The sequence below is a fragment of the Microcaecilia unicolor genome, chromosome 10 (assembly GCF_901765095.1).
Source record: "Microcaecilia unicolor chromosome 10, aMicUni1.1, whole genome shotgun sequence".
Taxonomy (NCBI): domain Eukaryota; kingdom Metazoa; phylum Chordata; class Amphibia; order Gymnophiona; family Siphonopidae; genus Microcaecilia; species Microcaecilia unicolor.
In genome coordinates this window covers 118,126,690-118,150,773 of record NC_044040.1, presented here as the reverse complement: position 1 = coordinate 118,150,773, position 24,084 = coordinate 118,126,690, and the positions used below count along the sequence as shown (strand labels likewise).

Below are 24,084 nucleotides of genomic sequence, written 5' to 3'. Positions count from 1 at the left end.
CAGCAAATAATAAAAAAAAAAAAAGAAAAAAAATACCCTGTTCAGTGTAGGAGGGGTTTGCCAAAACACCGTTCAGTTCTAGCCAAGCTTTCAAAATACAGTTCAGTTTAGCCAGGCTTTTAAAACACAGTTCAGGTGTAGCCAAGCTTTCAAAAAATACAGTTCAGTTCTAGCCAAGCTTTCCAAAACACAGCTCAATTTAGCCAGGCTTTCAAAAAACACAGTTCAGTTCTAGCCAAGCTTTCAAAACACAGCTCAATTTAGCCAGGCTTTCAAAACACAGTTTAATTTTAGCCAAGCTTCAAAAACATAGCTCAGTCCAGCTAGGCTTTCAAAAAAAACACAGTTCAATTTTAGCCAAAACACAGCTCAGTTTAGCCAGGCTTTCAAAACACACAGTAATGGCTTTGCGCGGGCTCAAAGCCTAGGGTCCCACCCTCTTGGTCAGTCATACTCCTACCTGACCTCCTCCCGCTTGACCCGGCTTGGCCCCGCTACTTCCTTGGCTTTCGCTGAGCCAGAGCTGAAAAGTCCATCGGCTCTTCCAGGGTGTTCTCCGGTTCAGTCAACTCCATAGGGCAAGGCTCACTCTCTGCCTCTCTTTCCTCAGGAGCCCAATCCATATTCTCCTCGCCCCGCCCTTCTCCCAGCTGCTCACCCTTTCTTTCATTAAAGCTCTTTGGTGGCTCTTCTTTCTCCACCCACCTGTTCCACCACCTCTTCCACCAGGTTGGAGAATCAGCCTTATTCCTTCCCCTGCGGCCCTCCTCTGGAGACTCCTGGGAATGCACATAGTTTCTCTTATCCCCGGTCTCCCTTGGGGCATGCTGGGAGTTGTAGTTCTTTATTTCTAGTTTTTTCCTGGGGAATGTCTGCCTATAACGGGGGTATTCTGGCCTATCCCAGGGTTCCTTTGGGGCCTGTCTTACATACTCTTTACAATATATATACACATACATACATACATACATACATACATACAGTGGTGTGCTGGATCCGGCTCGCACCGGCTCACAAAAGCCGGTTGTTAAATTTATTGGCATCTTGCGAGCTAGTTGTTGTAAGCCAGCTTGCCTCTCCTCCCCCTCACCCCGCGAGCTGCAGGCTTCCCCGCTCCGCAGGTCGTCCATCATCTCCTGTCTGCCTTCAGCTCCCCGATAGCCCTCCTTTCCTTCCTGCCGCCGCCCTGCCTTTAAATATTGTATTTTTCATCGAGTCGCAGCACTGGCATTGAAAGCAGCAGGCTGTGCTCCAGCCTTCCCTCACATGGTTCTGCCCTTGTGGAAATAGGAAATACATCAAAAGAGGGCGAAACCATGCGAGGGAAGGCTGAAGCCGAGCCTGCTGCTTTCAATGCCGGCGCCGCGACTCGAGGAAAAATACAATATTTAAAGGCAGGGCGGCGGCAGGAAGGAAACAAAGGCTATCGGGGAGCTGAGGGCAGACAGGAGATGATGGACGACCTGGGGATCGGGGATCGAGGGGGGGCTGGAAGAAGGCAGGAAATGTCTAGCGAGTAGAGGAGTTGCTAGAAGGGAGATGGTTGACATGGGTTGCTGGGGGGGAGGCTGGAAGGAGATGGTTAACATGGGTGGATGGAGGGGAGGGCAGGGGGGGAGAAGAGGGTTGCTGGACATGGGTGGATGGAGGGGATGGCAGGGGGAGAGGAGGGTTGCTGGACATGGGTGGATGGAGGGGAGGGCAGGGGGAGAGGAGGGTTGCTGGACATGGGTGGGTGGGTGGATGGAGGGGAGGGCAGGGGGGAGAGAAGAAATGCTGGACATGGATGGAGGGGAGGGAAGAGTGAGGAAGGAGATGAGACTTAAAAAAAGGAAAAGGAAGAGAGGAGAAAAACTGCACATGGATGAAGAAAATAGGCAGAAACTGGATCCACTGGACAGTCAAGTCTGCGGAGGACCCAGCTTTTATTTACAGATGTAGGGCAAGAAATGAAAAAGAAAGGCAGAAAATAAAGAAATAAATTGTAAAGGAAGCCCTGGAAACGGAGTTAAGAGGACAGATAGCAGCAGAATCGGATACTGGGCCAGCATGATCAGAAAAACAAAGTCACCAGACAACAAAGGTAGAAAAAAATCATTTTATTTTTATTATAGTGTTTGAAATATGTCCACTTTGAGAATCAGGTGCTCAACATTACAAGTTTATATTTATTTACTTATTTATGGCATTTTATCCCACTTTAAACATGAATTAGATTGGAACCTGAGATCATTTTAATTTTTGTTTCCTGGAGTAATGGTATTCCCCCCCCCCCCCCCCCCAGGCTCACTCCCCGGCTATAGCCAGCTCTGCAATTTGGGGGGGGGGGGGACGCAAAGGTGGACGGGGGGGGGGGACGCAGACGTGGACCGGGGAGAGAGCCTGTTCATAAAACATTGACCAGCATACCACTCTGTGTGTGTGTGTGTGTGTGTGTATATATATATATATATATATAAAACATATAAACGGCGAGTGACCGAACTCACTCGCAAATGCGCAGTAGAGACTTCCCTCTCTGTCCCGCCCCCGCATCAATACGTGATGACGGGGGCGGGGCAGAGAGAGAAACTGCGCTCCCACCCCCCACCCCCGAGGTCGCTGCCATCGGTAACCCACCCCCCCCCCCGAGTCGCCGCTGCCACCCTTCCACCCGGCCCAGTCCCTCTGATCGTAATTAATTCATCTTACATTGCCGCAGCACGCAGATCAGCTGAGCTCCGGTCGACCTTCCTTCCCTGCCTGTGTCCCGCCCTCGTCGACGGTACGTCACACGAGGGCAGGACACAGGCAGAGAAGGAAGGCCAGGCCGACAGGAGCTCAGCTGCTCTGCGTGCTGTGGCGATGTAAGTTGAATTAATAGCGAACAGAGGGCCCGGGTGGAGGGGTGGCGGCGGTGACTCCGGGGGGGGGGGGTACCAGTAGCGGCGACCTCGGGGGGGGGGGGGCCTTGGAAACCCCCCCATTCCAATAGTAGCCCGTTTTAACGGGCTCAACGGCTAGTGTGTGTATATATATATATGTAGATATATATATATGTATATATATATATATATATATATAAAAGCAGTGGAAACAAGCTGGGAAGCTCGCCAGGTGCCCAGCATCCTGTCCACGACAGCGGCCAATCCAGGCCAAGGGCACCTGGCAAGCTTCCCAAACGTACAAACATTCTATACATGTTATTCCCGGAAATGTGGATTTTTCCCAAGTCCATTTAGTAGCGGTTTATGGACTTGGCCTTTAGGAAACCGTCTAACCCCTTTTTAAACTCTGCCAAGCTAACCACCTTCACGTTCTCCAGCAACAAATTCCAGAGTTTAATTGTGTGTTGGGTGAAGAAAACTTTTCTCCGATTTGTTTTAAATTTACTACACTGTAGTTTCATCGCATGCCCCCTAGTCCTAGTATTTTTGGAAAGCCTGAACAGACGCTTCACATCCACCTGTTCCACTCCACTCATTATTTTATATACCTCTATCATGTCTCCCCTCAGCCGTCTCTTCTCCAAGCTGAAAAGCCCTAGCCTCCTTAGTATTTCTTCATAGGGAAGTCGTCCCATCCCCGCTATCATTTTAGTCGCCCTTCGCTGCACCTTTTCCAATTCCACTATATCTTTCTTGAGATGCGGTGACCAGAATTGAGCACAATACTCAAGGTGCGGTCACACCATGGAGCGATATAACTGCATTATAACATCCTCACACCTGTTTTCCATACCTTTCCTAATAATACCCAACATTCTATTCGCTTTCCGAGCTGCAGCAGCACACCGAGCAGAAGGTTTCAGTGTATTATCGACGACGACACCCAGGTCCCTTTCTTGGTCCTTAGCTCCTAATGTGGAACCTTGCATGACGTAGCTATAATTCGGGTTCTTTTTTCCCACATGCATCACCTTGCACTTGCTCACATTAAACGTCATCTGCCATTTAGCCACCCAGTCTCTCAGTCTCGTAAGGTCCTTCTATAATTTTTCACAATCCTGTCGCGAGTTAACGACTTTGAATAACTTTGTGTCATCAGCAAATTTAATTACCTCGCTAGTTACTCCCATCTCTAAATCATTTATAAATATATTAAAAAGCAGCGGTCCGAGCACAAACCACTGAGGAACCCCACTAGCTACCCTTCTCCATTGTGAATACTGCCCATTTAACCCCACTCTCTGTTTCCTATCCTTCAACCAGTTTTTAATCCACAATTGGACATTTCCTCCTATCCCATGACCCTCCAATTTCCTCCGTAGCCTTTCATGAGGTACCTTGTCCAAACGCCTTTTGAAAATCCAGATACACGGGATGGGTAGCATTTGTTATCAATAGCATATTTGGATTGTACACTGAGTTGAAGTTTTGGATATTGTATTGAACTTGTTTTTTGTGAAATAATAAACATATATTAAAAAAAAGAAAATCCAGATACACAATATCAACCGGCTCCCCTTTGTCCACATGTTTGTTTACTCCTTCAAAGAATTGAAGTAAATTGGTCAGGCAAGATTTCCCCACACAAAAGCCGTGCTGACTTTGTCTCAGTAATCCATGTCCTCGGTTGTGCTCTGTAATTTTGTTTTTAATAATAGCCTCTACCATTTTCCCCGGCACCGACGTCAGACTCACCGGTCTATAATTTCCTGGATCTCCCTTGGAACCTTTTTTAAAAATGGGCGTTACATTGGCCACCCTCCAATCTTCCGGTACCACGCTCAATTTTAAGGATAAATTGCATATCACTAGCAGTAGCTCCGCAAGCTCATTTTTCAGTTCTATCAGTACTCTAGGATGAATACCATCCGGTCCAGGAGATTTGCTACTCTTCAGTTTGCTGACCTGCCCCATTACGTCCTTCAGGTTTACCGTGAAGTCAGTAAGTTTCTCTGACTCGTCCGCTTGAAATATCATTTCCGACACCGGTATCCCACCCAAATCTTCTTCGGTGAAGACCGATGCAAAGAATTCATTCAATCTCTCCACTACATCTTTGTCTTCCTTGATCGCCCCCTTTACCCCTCGGTCATCCAGTGGCCCAAACGATTCTTTTGGTGGCTTCCTGCTTTTAATATACCAAAAAAAATTTTTAGTATGTTTTTTTGCTTCTAATGCTATCTTTTTTTCGTAATCCCTCTTGGCCTTCTTTATCTGCGCTTTGCATTTGCTTTGACACTCCTTATGCTGCTTCTTGTTATTTTCAGACGGTTCCTTCTTCCCTTTTCTGAAGGCATTTCTTTTAGCCCTAATAGCTTCTTTCACTTCACTTTTCAACCAGGCTGGCTGTCTTTTGGAGTTACGTCTTTCTTTTCTAAGTGTAGATTAAGATCAGTTTTATTCTAGGTCTCTACTTTGCAAGATTAATCAATTGAATTAGGTCTACAACCAACCAGTACACCAGTGAAAGAAAAGGGGAAAAAAATCCTATACCCTGAAGGAAAACGCTAAATCACTGAATTCCAAATAGGTAAGGAAGTACATTGAATTCCACCCACAGAGTAAATCCGAACAGGTTCTCGGATCTTACACTAAAACTACCTGCTCCCTATATCCCACAGAACAAGTTTAGGAGAAAAAATAGGATTTGTAGATTGACAGGCCATTTATTTTATTTTCACAAGTACAACAGCCCCTACACTTGGAACTATGATAAAGAAACCTACTGCTTTCATTACAGCTTCTGCCTCCATCCTTACCAAATCCTTGGACCAAGACAAGAATCTGGTTTCATTTGATAAATGTACGTACATTGAATCCTTCATGAACGAAGTACAAGAACTAAGAGAAGAAGTGGCAAGACTAAGAAACATCTGGGACAACCAGAAATTTGTCCCAGAGATCCCATAAACTACCTCTTGTGAATTACAATTAGTTTCACTTTTCAAATAGTGTATTCTATTATTTCCAAATATAATACAATCATATATATACTATATTTGCAATAGATACACGCATTGCATTTAAAATTACAGCCAGCAGCTGACTCCATGGACCTATTATATCTCGTGGCAGACAGAAGCTCACCCAAATTTTGAGCCCTCCTGTACGCTATTTTTGGGGGTTCCTTAAATACTTGGTGAACCACTAATATTCTCCAGTGTCTCATAAATACCTTCCACAAGGACATAGATTGTTTAGAATATGGAAGAATATATGTCAAGCATTCATTTTGTTCGTTATCAACTCCTGTAGAAGCCATTCCCTTTGTGTGTTAGCTCTTTTTAATGCTCTTTTAGTAACTGGTTTTGGGTATTTTCGTTGAGCAAACCGTTCTGCTACTACAGAAGCTTGTTGGTTATAATCCTCCTCGTTTGAGCACAACCTTTTTTAACCCTCAACAGCTGACCCATCGGGATACTCTCTCTTAGATTTTTGGGATGAAAGCTATGATAATGAAGGAGAGAGTTACGATCTGTTTCTTTTGTAAACAATGTAGTTCTAAATTTGCCACCACTTAAACTGATCGAAATATCCAAAAAGTTAATGCAGTCATCAGCTGTTGTTTTTTCAAACAGGATATTTTCATCACATTGATTCAAGTAACCAATAAAGCCTTTTAAACCTCTCTCATCCCCTAGCCACACGAAAAAAAAAATGTCATCAATAAAGCGTCTCCATATGGGAATGTTCACAAACTGTCTAGATTTTAAAACAAAATTCGCTTCAAACAAACCCATATAGAGACAGGCGATTGTCGGAGTTATTGACGCGCCTATTGCTACCCCTTTTGTTTGCAAATAAAAATTATTTCTAAATGCAAAATAGTTATTCTTGATGACCAATGTCATCATTTTCTGCATCATCTGAACTTGGGATTGAGGCAGACCTGTCTGTCTTAAATAGTGGGTATCAATGTCTTTGGCTCGAGCTTGGGGAATGTTAGTATATAATGCACGGATGCCAATTGTCACTAGCTTAATCTCTGCATGTTGAGAAAAATCTAGCAGGTCCAAAATTTTTATTAAGTGTGTAGAATCTCTCAAGTACGATTGCAATTGTAAAACAAATCCACTTAGATGAAAATTTAAGTATTGTGAGAGAGGCTCAAGCAATGATTGGTTACTGGACACGATCGGTCTCCCTGTTGGGGACTCTAATGATTTGTGCACCTTAAGTAAAAAGTAAATTACTGGTATCCTGGGAAACATAAAGATATTTGTACTCTTTATTAGAAATTTGGTTATCTTCAACCGCCTTCAGTAGCAGCAATAATACTTGTTGTTGAAGAAAACTAGTAAGATCTTCATTTAGTGGTTGATAATAGTGCGTATCTATCAGTTGTCTTAACGCGTCCATCTCATAGGCAACTTTATCCATAACAACCACTCCACCCCCTTGTCTGCTCTAATTATCACCAAAGAGGAAGCATCATCTTTTAAAGTTTTCAAAGCTTTCTGCTGACTACCCATCAAGTTATTATATTGTTGTAAATTTTGTCTTTCAATAAATTCAAGATCCTGTAGAACCAGCTGCTGAAAGGTATAAATTACAGGGTCGATCATTCCTGGAGGGGACCATGTAGACGAGGAGTGAAAAGTCCCCGAAAAAGACTTATGCTCCCTATCCTTGCTTATTTGATCTTGAAAAAACAACTTCAAACTCAATTTTCTAAAAAATCTATATAGATCCACCCTCATAATGTTCAGATGGTACAAATGAAAGTCCTAGCTGCAGGACTTCCAACTGATCAGATGATAAACTTTTTGATGATATGTTAAACACATCCATTAACGGTTCTGTGGGTTTTTTTTGCGAGTTTTGCTTATTTTTTCATTTTGTATTGTTTTCATAGCGGACTCTGGCCTTTCTTTTGACAACCATAAAAAATCAGCCGGTAACACTGCCTTCGTAGATACTATTGGTTCTACTTTCTTTGTTTCAGCATTAATAATTTCATCCCCTGAGGAATCACTTGATGAGCTAATAAAGCCCACCCTTTTCTTATATTGCCTAGATTTCCTTGCTCTCCCTGATTTATCTAACCACGGATATATATATATCTCTTTCTATAGTCAAATTCATCAAGGTGATATTTAGATATCTTCTGTTAATTAATCTGTTGTTTGTAAACCTCAATTTGTTGGATCGGCTTAGAGATCCAAGATGGCGGTGTAATAGGAAGGCTGTGAGGACGCTCTTGTTTTTAGGTATAATTTTCTTCAGAATTATTTGCCACTTATTGGGAAGAGCATGCTGAAGAGGAAGGGGAAGCCTAGGGGACCTCCCCTCCCTAAGCTAGATACCCCAGTATCTCGGCAGACACCGATATCAGCCTTCTTGGTTTCAACCCCGGTATCGGGCGCTTCTGCTTCCAGAGTGAGGAAGAGCTCCGAACTAGAGAGTGACTTGTCGCTTAGCCCGACAGAACCTTCTATTCCTCAACTCCCACAGCCAAACGAGACATCGGTACCGAGGAAGTTAGCTGGTGAAACCTCAAAGGTGAGGCTAGCCTCGATTGAGGGAGCGACTGCGGGGAGTTTAGTGGAAGGAAGCCAGCGGTCTTCTAGTAAGGCGAACAACAGGCAAATATGGTGGCTTCTTCGGCGGATTATATGCAAGAAGAACTTACATTATGTGCTTCGGCGATTAAGCTGTTGGTAAGACCGGCAGAAATATCACTGCAAGTGATTTGGACAGCCCTGGAAACCTTACATAAGGTCTGTTCTTCTTTTGTAGCTGTTTCTCTAAATAATTCCAAGCAAGTAAGAGACGTTAAGGAATCTATGGAGAATATATTGACTAAACAAACTAAACTGGAAACGGATTCAAATAAAATTCAAGAAAATCAAGCTCAAGTCTCAGGAGATAGACTACTTATACATCGTAAAATTGAAAATATTGAGAATAAAATGAGGAATTTGAATCTCAGACTGTTAAGTTTTCCTTATACAAAATTTATATCACCGAGAGAAACGTTTCATAGATTTTTAAAAGAAAATCTTAAATATACTGAACAATCTCTCCCATCTCTTCAAAAATTATATTATTTACCTATTGCTCAAGGTAACTTCTGTAGAAGCTATAAATATTTCATCTTTTTTAGAGCAATCTAATGAAGAAATAAAAACAAGAGCAACATTACTTGTTTCGTTTGTTTTTCTACAAGATAAGGAAGCTGTACTGAGGTTACATTTTCAACAGACTCAAATGGAATCTTTGGGTGGAAAAGTTTCGTTTTTTCCTGATATTTCAAAATGGACCCAGCAAAGGAGAGAGAAATTTCTAGAGATGAAACAAGAAGCAATACAGATTAATGCCTGTTTTCAGTTATGATTTCCTTGTAAATGTATATTATTGTTTAAAGATGATAAATATGTATCCTACGATTCTCTTCAATTGTGGGGTTTTTTGGATCTTCAGGGTGATAAAGGGGAAGAGCCAAACGTTTTAGAAGGACATTAAAATAAAGGGGTAGACCTACTATTTTGCTTTTCTTATGAACTAATTACCTATATTACCAACTTCCTTTGGATATGTATAAGATCTAGGATCCTCTGTTATGTGGACTAATATCCTGGTATATCTAGTTTAGAAGTTTTTTTTCCTTTAAGCTTTTTCATTTATGTTAAAAATATTTACTAGGTATTTGGTGGTTCCTCGAAGATTATGAGTATCTTTGTAAGATATGAAATTATAAATAATTTTTTTTTTAAAACTCGATTTGTTGACTATGCTGTTGCCATTTACTTTGATATTCCTCAAGGGAGCTAGTTTTTTTCATTATTTCCAACTTGTTCTCTAATTCCTGTTGATGTTGATCTAGTAATTTCTTCAAATGATCTATCAAGTGAGCAAGTAGAAATTATCTGATCCCCTAGCGGAACACCTCAGTAATATACGATTTAAAAAACTGGAGGCACCTCTTGTTGCCCATTGGGTGGAGGCTAAGCATGAACTAGACACATTGCGTTTTGTGGTCCTATATCAGTTACAGAATTCTAGAAGTGGGAATGGTCAATATAAATTGCATCGAATAGAACAAAAATTAATATTTCTTTACAATGCCTTTGAACCAGCTGGTTTAAATCGTGAAATAGAAAGGGATTTGGTGAGGTAATCACGCTCCTGTGGATGTAAGATGGGAACATTGCGATTGGACACGTGTTAATTCTTGAGAGAGTTTAAATTGAGGGAAGGGTTACTCTATAATACGCATGTGTATAGAGCTTTGGAAAGCAATGAAAAGTTGGACGGGTTGAGTTTTCCAGATATGGTGTGCTAAGAATATTTGTATTATTGGAGATTTGGTGAGTGGAATTTATGTTATATATACTATCATTATAGTTGATGGCATGTAAAAGTAATTGTAGACGATTCTATATGCCCAGACTGACAGCTCCTGAGGACGCCAACTGAGCGAAACACAAATTTTGTGTCGGGCTGGACAATCATTTGGAGAGTGGAGTAAGGGTGTCTAACTCTAGACCAGCTAATAATTGAGAAGTTTGGGAAGACTTCCTTGTGCGATGGGTAGAACTGGATTGATTCGGTTCACCTGGAGAACTAGTGACTCATATGGAAAGACTTTGTTTTTCTGATCATATTGGTCCCAGTCTCTGATTCTGCTGCTCGCTATCTGTTCCCTTAACTCCGTTTCCAGGGCTTCCTTTCCATTTATTTCTTTACTTTCCTCCTTTCTTCTTCATTTCTTGCTCTACATCCATAGGTAAAAGCTGGGTCCTCCGCAGACTTGACTGGAGGAGGTATAGAGTGGATCCAGTTTTTGCCTATTTTCTCCATCCATGTGCAGTTTTTCTTCTCTTTTCCATTTCTCTCATCTCTGTCAGTATGAATCTCCTTCCTCTCTCTCCCCTCTCATCCACCCATGTCCAACATTTTTCCTCTCTCCTCCCCTCCATCCATGTTCATCTCACTTCCTCTCTCTTCCCTCTCCTCCATCCATGTTCATCTCACTTCCTCTCTCTTCCCTCCCCTCCATCCATGTCCAGCATTTCAACTCTCCCCTTCCCTCCCCTCCATCCATGTCCAGAATTTCTCGTCTCCCCTAAATCCATGTGCATCTCCTCTGTCTTCCTTCCCCTCCATCCATGTACAGCATTTCTCCTCTCCCCCTCCCCTCCATCCATGTTCAATCATCTCACTTACCCTCTCTTTCCTCTTCTCCATCCATGTCCAGCATTTGAACTCTCTCCCTCCCCTCCATCCATGTGCATCTCCTTCCTCTGTCTTTCCTTCCTGCCAACATTTCTCTTCCCTGCCCTCCACTCCATCCATGTACAGCATTTCTCCTCTCTCCCCTCCCCTCCATCCATGTGCATCTCCTTTCTGTCTTCCCTCTCCTCCATCCATGTCCAGCATTTCTCCTGCCCTCCCCTCCATCCATCCATGTCCAGCAACTCTCCTCTCTCCCCTGCCCTCCCATCCATGTCCAGCGATTCTCCTCTCTCCCCTTCCCTCCCCTCCCATCCATGTCCAGCAATTCTCCTCTACCCTCCCCTCCCCTCCATGTCCAGCGATTCTCCTTTGCCCCTATTCTGGCTTCCCCTCCATGTCCAGCGATTCTCCTATATCAATAATTTCTTCAAGAGTAACATCTGGAGAGCCTTGAATACCAATGTTTGCAGTATGGGAAACAAACTTCTAGATCTAGAGGCTACAATGATGGAAGCAGACTTGGATTTAGTGGCGTTCACGGAGAACCATGACTGGGATATTGCTATAATCTATTCAGGAAGGGCAGAGTAGGAAAAAAGGTTGGAGGAGTGGCATTATATGCTAAGAATGTTATCAGGACACAGGGGGTACGGAAGAAGCGCTGTGGGTTAAACTGGAAAGAAAGAAAGAAAGAAAGGAAAATATATCTATATCGGAGTAATATACATGTCACCCTCACAGATGGAGGAAATGGACAGGAACTTAATTGAAGACATCCACAAGATAGACAAGAAAGGGGAAGTACTACTAATTGGTGACTTCAATATGCCGGATGTTGATTGGGGTGTCCCTGCTGGAGGGTCGTCTAGAAGCAAAGAAATCTTGGATCTGCCATGACGGTTATCTTTTTCACATACTCCTCGCCCTGCTGGCTGCGGGGGCGGTGTTGGATTACTTCTCTCTCCCTCCTCCAGATTTCAACCCCTTCTTCCACCTCAATCTCACTGTTTTTCCTCCTTTGAAGTCCACTCTATCTGCCTTTTCGAATAGCGGTCATTTATCTTCCCCCTGATAAGTCCCTTTCATCCTTTCTCAGTGACTTTGATGCCTGGCTTGCCTTCTTCCATGATCCTTCCTCCCCCTCTATCATCCTTGGTGACTTTAATATTCCTGCTAATGATCCTTCTAACTCTTATATTTCTAAGTTACTCGCTTTAACATCCTCCTTTAATCTCCAACTATGCTCCACCTCCCCCACTCATCAAAATGGTCACTGTCTTGATCTTATCTTCTCCTCCAACTGTTCACCCTCTAGTTTCCTTGCCTCTGATCTTCCCCTCTCTGATCACCATCTTATAACTTTCACACTTAAATCTCCTCCCTCCCAGTCCCATCCTATCTTATCTAATTTATCTAGGAATCTTCATGGTATTGACCCTTCATCTCTATCCTCTCATGTTTCAAACTTCCTCTCGACTATGGCACCATCCACGTCTGTCAACGAGGCTGTTTCTTCTTACAACAATATTCTATCATCTGCCTTAGACACTCTTGCACCTTTGATGACCCGCCCTATAAGGCGTACAAAACCCCAACCTTGGCTGATTTCTAATATCCGCTACTTACGTTCCTGTACCCGCTCCGCCGAACGCCTCTGGCGGAAATCTCGGGCCCTTGCTGATTTCTTACACTTTAAGTTCATTCTGACCTCCTTCCAATCTGCTCTTTTACGCGCCAAACAGGATTATTATATCCAACTGACTAACTCTCTTGGCTCTAACCCTCAGCTTCTCTTCACCACATTGAACTCTATCCTCAAGGTGCCCCCTCCCCCAACTCCCCCTTCATTATCTCCCCAGACCGTTGCTGAATTCTTTCACGACAAGGTTCAAAAGATAAACCTGGCATTCTCTACCTCACCACCTCTCCCTCCACTAGTCCGTTCCCCTCTCTCCTTCCCCTCATTCCCTTTCCTCCTTTCCTGAAGTTACTATTGAGGAAACTGCACTTCTCCTTTCTTCCTCAAAATGTACCACCTGTTCCTCTGATCCCATTCCCACCCACCTTCTTAATGCCATCTCACCTGCTCTTACTCCTTTTATCTGTCACATTCTCAACTTCTCACTTTCCACTGCGACTGTCCCTGCTGCCTTTAAACATGCTGTGGTCACACCTCTCCTTAAGAAGCCTCCACGCGACCCTACTTGTCCCTCTAATTACCGACCCATCTCCCTCCTTCCCTTTCTCTCCAAATTACTTGAGCGTGCTGTTCACCGCCGCTGCCTTGATTTTCTCTCCTCACATGCTATTCTTGACCCACTACAATCTGGTTTTCGCCCTCTCCACTCAAACGAAACTGCGCTTACTAAAGTCTCCAATGACCTATTTCTGGCTAAATCCAGAGGTCAATATTCCATCCTCATTCTTCTTGATCTTTCCACTGCTTTTGACACTGTCGATCACAGCATACTTCTCGATACTCTGTCCTCACTTGGATTCCAGGGCTCTGTCCTTTCCTGGTTCTCTTCCTACCTCTCCCTCCGCACCTTTAGTGTTCACTCTGGTGGATCCTCTTCTACTGCTATCCCTCTGCCTATCGGTGTACCTCAGGGTTCTGTTCTTGGTCCCCTCCTCTTTTCTATCTAAGCTTCTTCCCTTGGTTCATTAATCTCATCCCATGGCTTTTCCTGCCATCTGTGTGCTGATGACTCTCAAATCTACCTTTCTACCCCTGATATCTCACCTTGCATCCAAACCAAAGTTTCAGCGTGCTTGTCTGACATTACTGTCTGGATGTCTCAACGCCACCTGAAATTAAATATGACCAAAACCGAGCTTCTCATTCCCCCCCCCCTCCCAACCCACCTCCCCGCTCCCCCCGTTTTCTATTTCTGTTGATGGCTCTCTCATTCTCCCTGTCTCCTCAGCTCGAAACCTTGGGGTTATCTTTGACTCTTCTCTCTCCTTCTCTGCTCATATCCAGCAGATCACCAAGACCTGTCGTTTCTTTCTTTACAACATCCGTAAAATCCGCCCCTTTCTTTCTGAGCACTCTACCAAAACCCTCATCCACACCCTTGTCACCTCTCGTTTGGACTACTGCAATCTGCTTCTTGCTGGCCTCCCACTTAGTCACGTCTCCCCTCTCCAGTCGGTTCAAAACTCTGCTGCCCGTCTCGTCTTCTGCCAGGGTCGCTTTACTCATACTACCCCTCTCCTCAAGTCGCTTCACTGGCTCCCTATCCGTTTTCACATCCTGTTCAAACTTCTTCTACTAACCTATAAATGTACTCACTCTGCTGCTCCCCAGTATCTCTCCACACTCATCCTTCCCTACACCCCTTCCCGTGCACTCCGTTCCCTGGATAAATCCTTCTTATCTGTTCCCTTCTCCACTACTGCCAACTCCAGACTTCGCTCCTTCTGTCTTGCTGCGCCCTATGCCTGGAATAGACTTCCTGATCCTCTACGTCTTGACCCATCCTTGACCATCTTTAAATCTAGATTGAAAGCTCACCTCTTTAACATTGCTTTTGACTCGTAACCACTTGTATCCACTCGCCTCCACCTACCCTCCTCTCCTCTTTCCTCTACACATTAATTGATTTGTTTGCTTTATTTTTTGTCTACTAGATTGTAAGCTCTTTGAGCAGGGACTGTCTTTCTTCTATGTTTGTGCCACGCTGCTTGCGCTTTGTAGCGCTATAGAAATGCTAAATATTAGTAGTAGTAGATTGTTCCAGCAGTGGGTAATGGAACCACGCGGGATGGAACTATTCTGGATCTGGTGCTTGCGAATGGAGAAAACGTTTCTGACGTCAAGGTGGGAGACCATTTGGCATCTAGTGATCATCGAATGGTGTGGTTCAATATTAAAACAGGAGAGAGGGCTCATTCGAGATTGAAGGTCTTGAATTTCAAAGGAACTAACTTTGCTGAGATGGGGGAATTTCTCAAGGAACAGTTAGTAGGATGGGAACAGCTGAAGGATGTAGAACAGCAATGGACAAGACTGAAAGGAGCTTATTAAAGGCAACTAACCTTTATATTAGAAAATTACATAAAAGGAAAAAAAGGCCACTCTGGTACTCGAGTGTAATAGCTGAAAAGATAAGGGAAAAGATGCTAGCTTTCACACACACGTTATAAGATGGCTCAGAAAGATGAAGACAGGAGAGAATACCTGAATAAGCGAAGAGAAGCTGGAAAAGCTATCAGGAAGGCGAAGCGGCAAATGGAAGAAAAGATAGCTAATATGGTAAAATTGGGGGATAAGACCTTTTTCAGATATTTAAGTGATAAGAGGAAGAGCCATAAAAGCATTGTGAGGCTGAAAGCTGAAGGAGAGAAATATGTGGAAAATAAGGATAAAGCTGAACTGCTTAACAATTATTTCTGCTATGTGTTCATGGATGAAAGGTTGGGGGTAGGGCTGCAGAAAACAAAGGCTAAAGGGGATGGGTGTATGGTAGATCAAGACCCATTTATGGAGGACTGTGTTCGTGAGGAGCTAGCCAAACTAAAAGTAGACAGAGTGCTGGGCCTGATGGGATACACCTGAGGGTGCTCAAGGAACTCTGAGAAGTTATGGCAGTTCCACTGACTGACCTCTTCAATGCTTCCTTAGAGACTGGAGTGGTACCGGAGGACTGGAGAAGGGCAAATGTGGTTCCTTTGCACAAGAGTGGAAGTAAGGAGGAGGTTGGGAATTACAGATCTGTCAGTCTGACCTTGATGGTGAGTAAGCTAATGGAAATGCTACTAAAGCGGAGGTTGTGAGATTTCTTGAACTGAATGGAATACAGGACCTGAGGCAGCATGGCTTCACTAGTGGCAGGTCGTGTCAGACGAATTTGACTGACCTCTTCAACTGGGTGATCAAACAGTTGGAAGTGGGAGGGACGCTTGATGTGGTATACTTGGATTTCAGCAAATCCACACACAGGTGACTGATAAATAAATTGAGTGCCCTCGGTATGGGACCTAGAGTAACTGATTGGGTTAAAAATTGGTTGAATGGAAGGAGACAGAGGGTAGTGGTAAATGGGGCTTGCTCTGAAGAAAAGGATGTCAGTGGAGAACCAGAGGGATCGGTTCTTAGGCCAACTCTTCTTATCGTCTTTGGTAGGAGGGGATAACACCCATTTGTCTAGGATGGCACAGCCTAACTAAAGGAAAGAAAATTATCAGGTATGACCTTGTAGCCCAGTAGTGCCATGTACTGATTACATAATTGTTTGTCAATTATGAGAAAGATCAATAAAAATATATAGTTCAAAAAACAAACAGAAAATTTCAAGTGAAGTTTGTATTTTCAAACCTATGTATATTATTTTCATTGGACAATCTGAGCATGCATAAAGCAAGAGTCCTAGACATCAAATTTAAAGGGAAAGTGCACATGTCCTTTCTCTTAAAAACCTGGTGAGCGGTTCCGAGTTAAAAAGTACCCGTGGTCATTGTACTAAAGCAAATAATCTGGGTATTTTGTTATGATATTGCGGAAGGGCTGTCTGGTAAGGTTTGCCTCTTTGTGGATGGTACCAAACTCTGCAACAGGGTGGACACCCTGGAGGGTGTGAATGACATGAGGAAGGACCTAGCGAAGCTGGAGGAATGGACCGATATTTGGCAACTAAGATTTAATCCCAAAAAATGCAGGATCATGTACTTGGGTCACAAGAATTCGAGGGAACGGTACAGTATAGGGGGTGAAGTGCTTCAGTGTACGAAGGAAGAGCAGGACTTGGGGGTGATTGTGTCTGATGATCTTAAAGTTTCCAAACAGGTAGAAAAAGCGACAGTCAAAGCCAGAAGGATGCTTGGGTGCGTAAAAGAGGGATGACCAGCAGGGCAAAGGAGGTGGTAGTGCCATTGTATAAGTCTCTGGTGAGGCTCCATTTAGAGTACTGTGTGCAGTTCTGGAGACCACACCTACGAAAAGATATAAACAGGATGGAGTCGGTTGAGAGGGCAGCTACAAAATTAGTAAGCGGTCTTGAATGCAAAAAATATAAGGATAGGCTTATGAACCTCAACATGTATACGCTGGAAGAGAGGAGACATGATAGAGATGTTTAAATATCTCAAGGGCATTTATGTACAGGAAGTGAGCCTTTTTCAACTGAAGGAGAGCTCTGGAATGAGGGGGCATACGATGAAGTTAAGAGCGAATAGGCTTAGGAGTAATCTAAGAAAATATTATTTCACGGAAAGGATGGTGGAGTTGAGGACTGTGTCAGAATTTAAAAAGGCATGGGATAAGCATGTGGGATCGCTTAGGAAAGGGAAGAGTTAGGGGTTACAGAGGATGGGCAGACTGGATGGGCCATATGGCCTTTATCTGCCATCATGTTTCTATGTGGTAGTGATACTTGAAAATCATGTTGCAGTGGTTGTTGGGGTATGGGTGTGCATTATAAGGGACCTTCTTCAGCTTTGGCAGTTGTGCACTGGAGTTTTCTACTGAGCTGTAGCCCTTATACCAGTGAGTTCACTTGAAGAGATTGTTTTTTCTCTACCTCCATTTGATGATAGGAGGGGATAAGATAACACCCATTTGTCTAGGATAGCACAGCCTAACTAAAGGAAAGAAAATTATCAGGTACGACATTATAGCCCAATAGTGCCATGTACTGATTACATAATTGCATGTCAATTATGAGAAAGATCATAATATATAGTTCAAAAAACAAACAGAAAATTTCAAATGAAGTGTATATTATTTTCATTGGAAAATCTGAGCATGCTTAAAGCAAGAGTCCTAGGCATCAAATTTAAAGGGAAAATGCACATGTCCTTTCTCTTAGAAACTTGGTGAGAGGTTCCGAGTTAAAAAGTACCAGTGGTGTTTGTGCTAAAGCAAACAATCTGGGTATTTTGTTATGATGCTATTTTAATATTGTTGTATATTGCTTTCAGGGGCGATTTAAGAAATGCAAAATAAAACAATAACTGACTTTAAAGCAAAAGTTAATAAATTAATTAGGAGTGGAGGAGTAGCCTAGTGGTTAGTGCAGTGGACTGTGATCCTGGGGAACTGGGTTCAGTTCCCACTGCAGCACCTAGCAACTCTGGGCAAGTCACTTAACCCTCTATTGTCCCAGGTACAAGTGTAGTTGCAAAAACTACAGAAAGGTGGTATATCAAGTTCCATTCCATTCCCTCCTGCAGGAGGTGGTGGAGATGAAAACGGTAATGGAATTCAAACATACGTGGGATAAACGCAAAGGAATCCTTATTAGAAGGAATGAATCTACGGAATCTTAGCAGAGATTGGGTGGCAACGCCGGTAATTGGAAAGCTAAACCAGTGCTGGGCAGCTTTCTATGGTCTACGCCCTGATCGTAACTGAATAGATATAGATGGGCTGGAGTGTAAAGTTTAAGGGGCTTCAACGTTAGCTTCAGAACTTTTAGTACAAGAACAGTACTGGGCAGACTTCTACGGTCTAAGGACAAATCAAACTCAGGTATACATATAAAGTGTCATATACCATGTAAAATGAGTTTATCTTGTTGGGCAGACTGTATGGACCGTTCAGGTCTTTATCTGCCGTCATTTACTATGTTACTATGTTAATTAAATTGAAAATGTTGTCACCTGACAGCTAATTATATTTTGGATGTGTGCACATATTTTAGTATCTTGGTGTCTCTCTAGCACATGAAGTAAATAGTTGTACATTGAGAAGGGTCCTGTAGTTGTGGCCAAGCACTTGATCCAGGCAGCTGGGGTGGGGGGGGGGGGGGGGAGGGGGACAGATTCTGAATTAATTTTGTGAATGAGAGTTCTACATTTCTTTCCCCAGGTGCAGTGAACTTGCCGGCAGCTGCCCTTGGCATGTTGCTGGGGGGCATAATCATGAAACGTTTCTGTTTCTCCCTCAAGTCCATTCCCTGCTTTGCAGTATGCATGCTTCTTATCTCCATCCTCTGCTGCCTACCACTCTTTTTCATGGGATGTTCTACACAGAGAGTGGCTGGTGTCAACTTTGAGTATCTTTCCAGGTAAGATGGATCCAGGCCTGAGGGGCCACAAAAAAAAATGAAAGTGTGCTTGGGAGAGAGGTGATAGTCTTACTACCTACTATATACAAAAGGGCAATGTGCTCCTTTAAATCTCCTAGTGTGGTGTGCCCCCAGTCCTTCTACATCTTAAGTTGTGATGCTGCTTTATTATAGGGAGGTCATTTTTCACCTGACAAATGTTCAAGTGTACAGCGCTTTAGAAATGATAAGTAGTAGTAGTAGACAAATAATTATCTTGCATTAGGCACCTTTGATCATTATGGTTTCTGATAGCTATGACTAACTATTATAATTGGCATTCAGGGGCAGGTGCTCAAAACTCCAGCGCTGTACAAAACAGTGGCAGAAAATACTGCCCTTACACCACCAAAAAAGAGCTCCCCAATGCTCAGCGCTAATGATATTTGAATGTTATGTGCACTGTTAGCACTGAGCATTGGGAAGTAAGGCGGGGGGCATGCCCAGCACATGTGCACAAGACCTATGTGTCTTGTGCTGCTGCAGCTGCTGAACAGTTCCTTCCCACAGGGTTTGGATACAGGTAAAAACTCCTCCCCGGCGTTAGATCTGGTCAGAAGACATGTTTTCCTATTTACTTCCGCAATGAGAGTACAGCATTTCCCAAAATCCTCCGTTTGGAGCAACAAAGATCAGGAGTTTTAGTCGCTAAGATAAACAGTTTTGTACCCACACCCATCTCCCTTCCACAAGACCCTTGTTCTAAACCTCAAAGCTGTGAGTTTTTCCCCAAGGAGAAGAAGGATAGAATAGCCTTACATGTGGGTGATGTCATCTGATAGTCAACACAGGAATGCTCTCCAGCTGTTTACAATTTATTAGAACATTGCATCGTTCATACATGTGCTTCTTCCCACTTGCCACTGTTGCACAGGACCTAACCAGTCACCATTTTTCCACAGAGCAAATTAGTTGCATTTTTCTGTGTTCCCTTTAGCTTACATCATATAGGGGCTTCTGTGATTTTTCAGTTTTTCTGCCTTCAAGTTTGAAAACCCTGCAATCTGTTGTCTGACATGGATAGAGATCACAACCCTTTATTTTGCCTCATAAAGTTTTTAACACTTACATAAGTACATAAGTATTGCCACACTGGGACAGACCAAGGATCTGTCAAGCCCAGCATCCTGTTTCCAACAGTGGCCAATCCAGGTCACAAATACCTGGCAAGATCTCTAAAAAGTTCAATACATTTTATGCTGCTTATCCCAGAAATAAGCAGTGGATTTTCCCCAAGTCAATTTAATAATGGTCTGTGGACTTTTCCTTTAGGAAGCCGTCCAGACCTTTTTAAAACCCTGCTAAGCTAGCCACCTTTACCACATTCTCTGGCAACGAATTCCAGAGTTTAATTACACATTGAGTGAAGAAAAATTTTCTCTGATTCATATTAAATTTACTACTTTGTAGCTTCATTGCATGCCCCTAGTCCTAGTATTTTTGAAAAGAGTAAACAAATGATTCACGTCTACCAGTTCCACTCCACTCATTATTTTATATACTTCCATCATCTTTTTGAGATGCAGTGACCAGAATTGAACACAATATTTGAGGTGCATTGATGCAACAGCTTTTTCATGGTCTCACTTAATATTGAATGCTTGATGAAAGAGCCAGGTTTTTATAGCATATTTAAAATTTTTGAATTATAGTTCAGCACAGATGACAAGAGGAAGTGAAGAAAAAAAATCTCACTGTCTAGTAGATTTAAGCTGAGCAAAGTTAGGGCTTGGGAAAACCAAATGGTGGTCATTTATAGAACAGAGAAGAAGGATAGAGTATAGAATAGTTAAAGTTGTGAAATAATGGAGGAGAACAAATCTGTGAGCCTTAAATGCAAGTATGAATAAATATTATCCGCTGCTCAATGGGGAGCCAATGATACTTTTAAAGAAGTGAAGAGGCAGGCTTAATGAACAGAATCAACCCAGTAAGCATAGGCCAGAGAGTCATCTGAGGGACTTGCTTTTCTGGTGGATAGTCCAATCCAGTTTGACAAATGATGTTTCCTTTCAGATTCCTCCAATTTAAATGAAATCAATGACAGATGTGTCCAACCTAGGTTGGAGAGCTCATGTAGATGGTCTACTCATGAAAAACTTCATCAGATAAACTGTAAAGGCTTGCAGAGCTTAGTTATCCAATCAAATAATTCTCATTCAGACATACAGCCAGGTTCCAAAGTGCTATATCAAGAAGCAGGGGATGGATTCATTCCTCCTGTGTCAAGAAGCTTTCAGGTTGTGGAAATGGGCCAACTCTCCGAGGATGTTACTTAGTCACATATCTTGCAGAGAAAGACAGTTGTCTAGGTAGATAGACTGAGCTGGGTGTTGCTACCTCACAAATGGTTTCTGCACGAGGGTCCTCAGTTCTGCTTCAGACTAGCCTTGGATGCTGCTTTAGTCCAGTGCTTCTCAACACAGTCCCTGAGACACACCTAGTCCCATCAGATTTTCAGGATATCCACAATCAGTATGCATTAGATATAAGTACATAAGTAATGCCACACTGGGAAAAGACCAAGGGTCCATCGAGCCCAGCATCCTGTCCACGACAGCGGCCAATCCAGGCCAAGGGCACCTGGCAAGCTTCCCAAATGTACAAACATTCTATACATGTTATTCCTGGAACTGTGGATTTTTCCCAAGTGCATTTAGTAGCGGTTTATGGACTTGTCCTTTAGGAAACCATCTAACCCCTTTTTAAACTCTGCCAAGCTAACCGTCTTCACCACGTTCTCCGGTAACGAATTCCAGAGTTTAATTACGCGTTGGGTGAAGAAAAATTTTGTCCAATTTGTTTTAAATTTACTACACTGTAGTTTCATCGCATGCCCCCTAGTCCTAGTATTTTTGGAAAGCGTGAACAGATGCTTCACATCCACCTGTTCCACTCCACTCATTATTTTATATACCTCTATCATGTCTCCCCTCAGCCATCTCTTCTCCAAGCTGAAAAGCCGTAGCCTCCTTAATCTTTCTTCATAGGGAAGTCGTCCCATCCCCGCTATCATTTTAGTCGCCCTTCGCTGCACCTTTTCCAATTCCACTGTATCTTTCTTGAGATGCGGCAACCAGAATTGAACACAATACTCAAGGTGTGGTCGCACCATGGAGCGATATAACGGCATTATAACATCCTCACACCTGTTTTCCATACCTTTCCTAATAATACCCAACATTCCATTTGTTTTCCGAGCCGCAGCAGCACACTGAGCAGAAGGTTTCAGTGTATTATCGACGACGACGACGACGACGACACCCAGATCCCTTTCTTGGTCCGTAACTCCTAACGTGGAACCTTGCATGACGTAGCTATAATTCGGGTTCTTTTTTCCCACATGCATCACCTTGCACTTGCTCACATTAAACGTCATCTGCCATCTAGCCGCCCAGTCTCCCAGTCTCGTAAGGTTCGCTTGTAAGTTTTCACAATCCTGTTGCGAGTTAACGACTTTGAATAACTTTGTGTCATCTGCAAATTTAATTACCTCGCTAGTTACTCCCATCTCTAAATCATTTATAAATATATTAAAAAGCAGCGGTCCTAGCACAGACCCCTGAGGAACCCCACTAACTACCCTTCTCCATTGTGAATATTGCCCACTTAACCCCACTCTCTGTTTCCTATCCTTCAACCAGTTTTTAATCCACAATAGGACTTTTCCTCCTATCCCATGACCCTCCAATTTCCTCTGTAGCCTTTCATGAGGTACCTTGTCAAACGTCTTTTGAAAATCCAGATACACGATATCAACCGGCTCCCCATTGTCCACATGTTTGTTTACTTCTTCAAAGAATTGAAGTAAATTGGTCAGGCAAGATTTCCCCACACAAAAGCCATGCTGACTCGGTCTCAGTAATCCATGTCCTCAGATGTTGTCTGTAATTTTGTTTTTAATAATAGCCTCTACCATTTTCCCTGGCACCGACGTCAGACTCACCGATCTATAATTTCCCGGATCTCCCCTGAAACCTTTTTTTAAAAATGGGTGTTACATTGGCCACCCTCCAATCTTCAGGTACCACGCTCGATTTTAAGGATAAATTACATATCACTAGCAGTAGCTCCGCAAGCTCATTTTTCAGTTCTATCAGTATTGTAGGATGAATACCATCCGGTCCAGGAGATTTGCTACTCTTCAATTTGCTGAACTGCCCCATTACGTCCTCCAGGTTTACCGTGAAGTCAGTAAGTTTCTCCGACTCGTCTGCTTGAAATATCATTTCCGACACCGGTATCTCACCCAAATCTTCCTCGGTGAAGACCGAAGCAAAGAATTCATTCAATCTCTCCACTACGTCTTTGTCTTCCTTGATCGCCCCTTTTACCCCTCGGTCATCCAGCGGCCCAACCGATTCTTTTGCCGGCTTCCTGCTTTTAATATACCGAAAACATTTTTTACTATGTTTTTTTGCCTCTAATGCTATCTTTTTTTTTCATAATCCCTCTTGGCCTTCTTTATCTGCGCCTTGCATTTGCTTTGACACTCCTTATGCTGCTTCTTGTTAGATTTACATGCACTGCCTCTTTGGTATGTAAATCTTTCTTATGCATATTCATTGTGGATATCCTGAAAACCTGACGAGACTAGGTGTGCCTCAATGACTGGATTGAGAAGCACTTCCTTAGTCATTCTTTGGGGAGGAGGGTCTTCTGTATGCGTATTCTTCAGTATCTCTCATAGTGAAAATTCTTTTGAAACTCAAGCAGAACTGGGGAACCATTATTCTGACTGCCTTTACTGGCCACCCAGGCCGATTATCCTTCGACATCAGTGGACGAAGCTTCGCTGGAGTCAAGGCAGGAACCGACTCCTCAACGCCGTTCTCGAGGCCACGGGTCCTCAATGTCGAGGTGGGCCCAGTCTTGGACTTCCCTGAGTGAAATGTTGTCCGATACTGAAGAGGAACACTCGTGGGAGTCAG

General features: G+C 43.2%; 1 protein-coding gene across 1 annotated transcript in view; it reads left to right on the top strand.

Annotated features, from left to right (window-relative positions):
- SLCO2A1 (solute carrier organic anion transporter family member 2A1) overlaps nucleotides 1-24,084 on the top strand; it is a 915,614-nt gene that overhangs the window by 743,785 nt on the left and 147,745 nt on the right. The window contains 1 exon segment of the mRNA XM_030215775.1: nucleotides 18,916-19,114. Within this exon segment, the coding sequence (XP_030071635.1) occupies nucleotides 18,916-19,114 (199 nt within the window).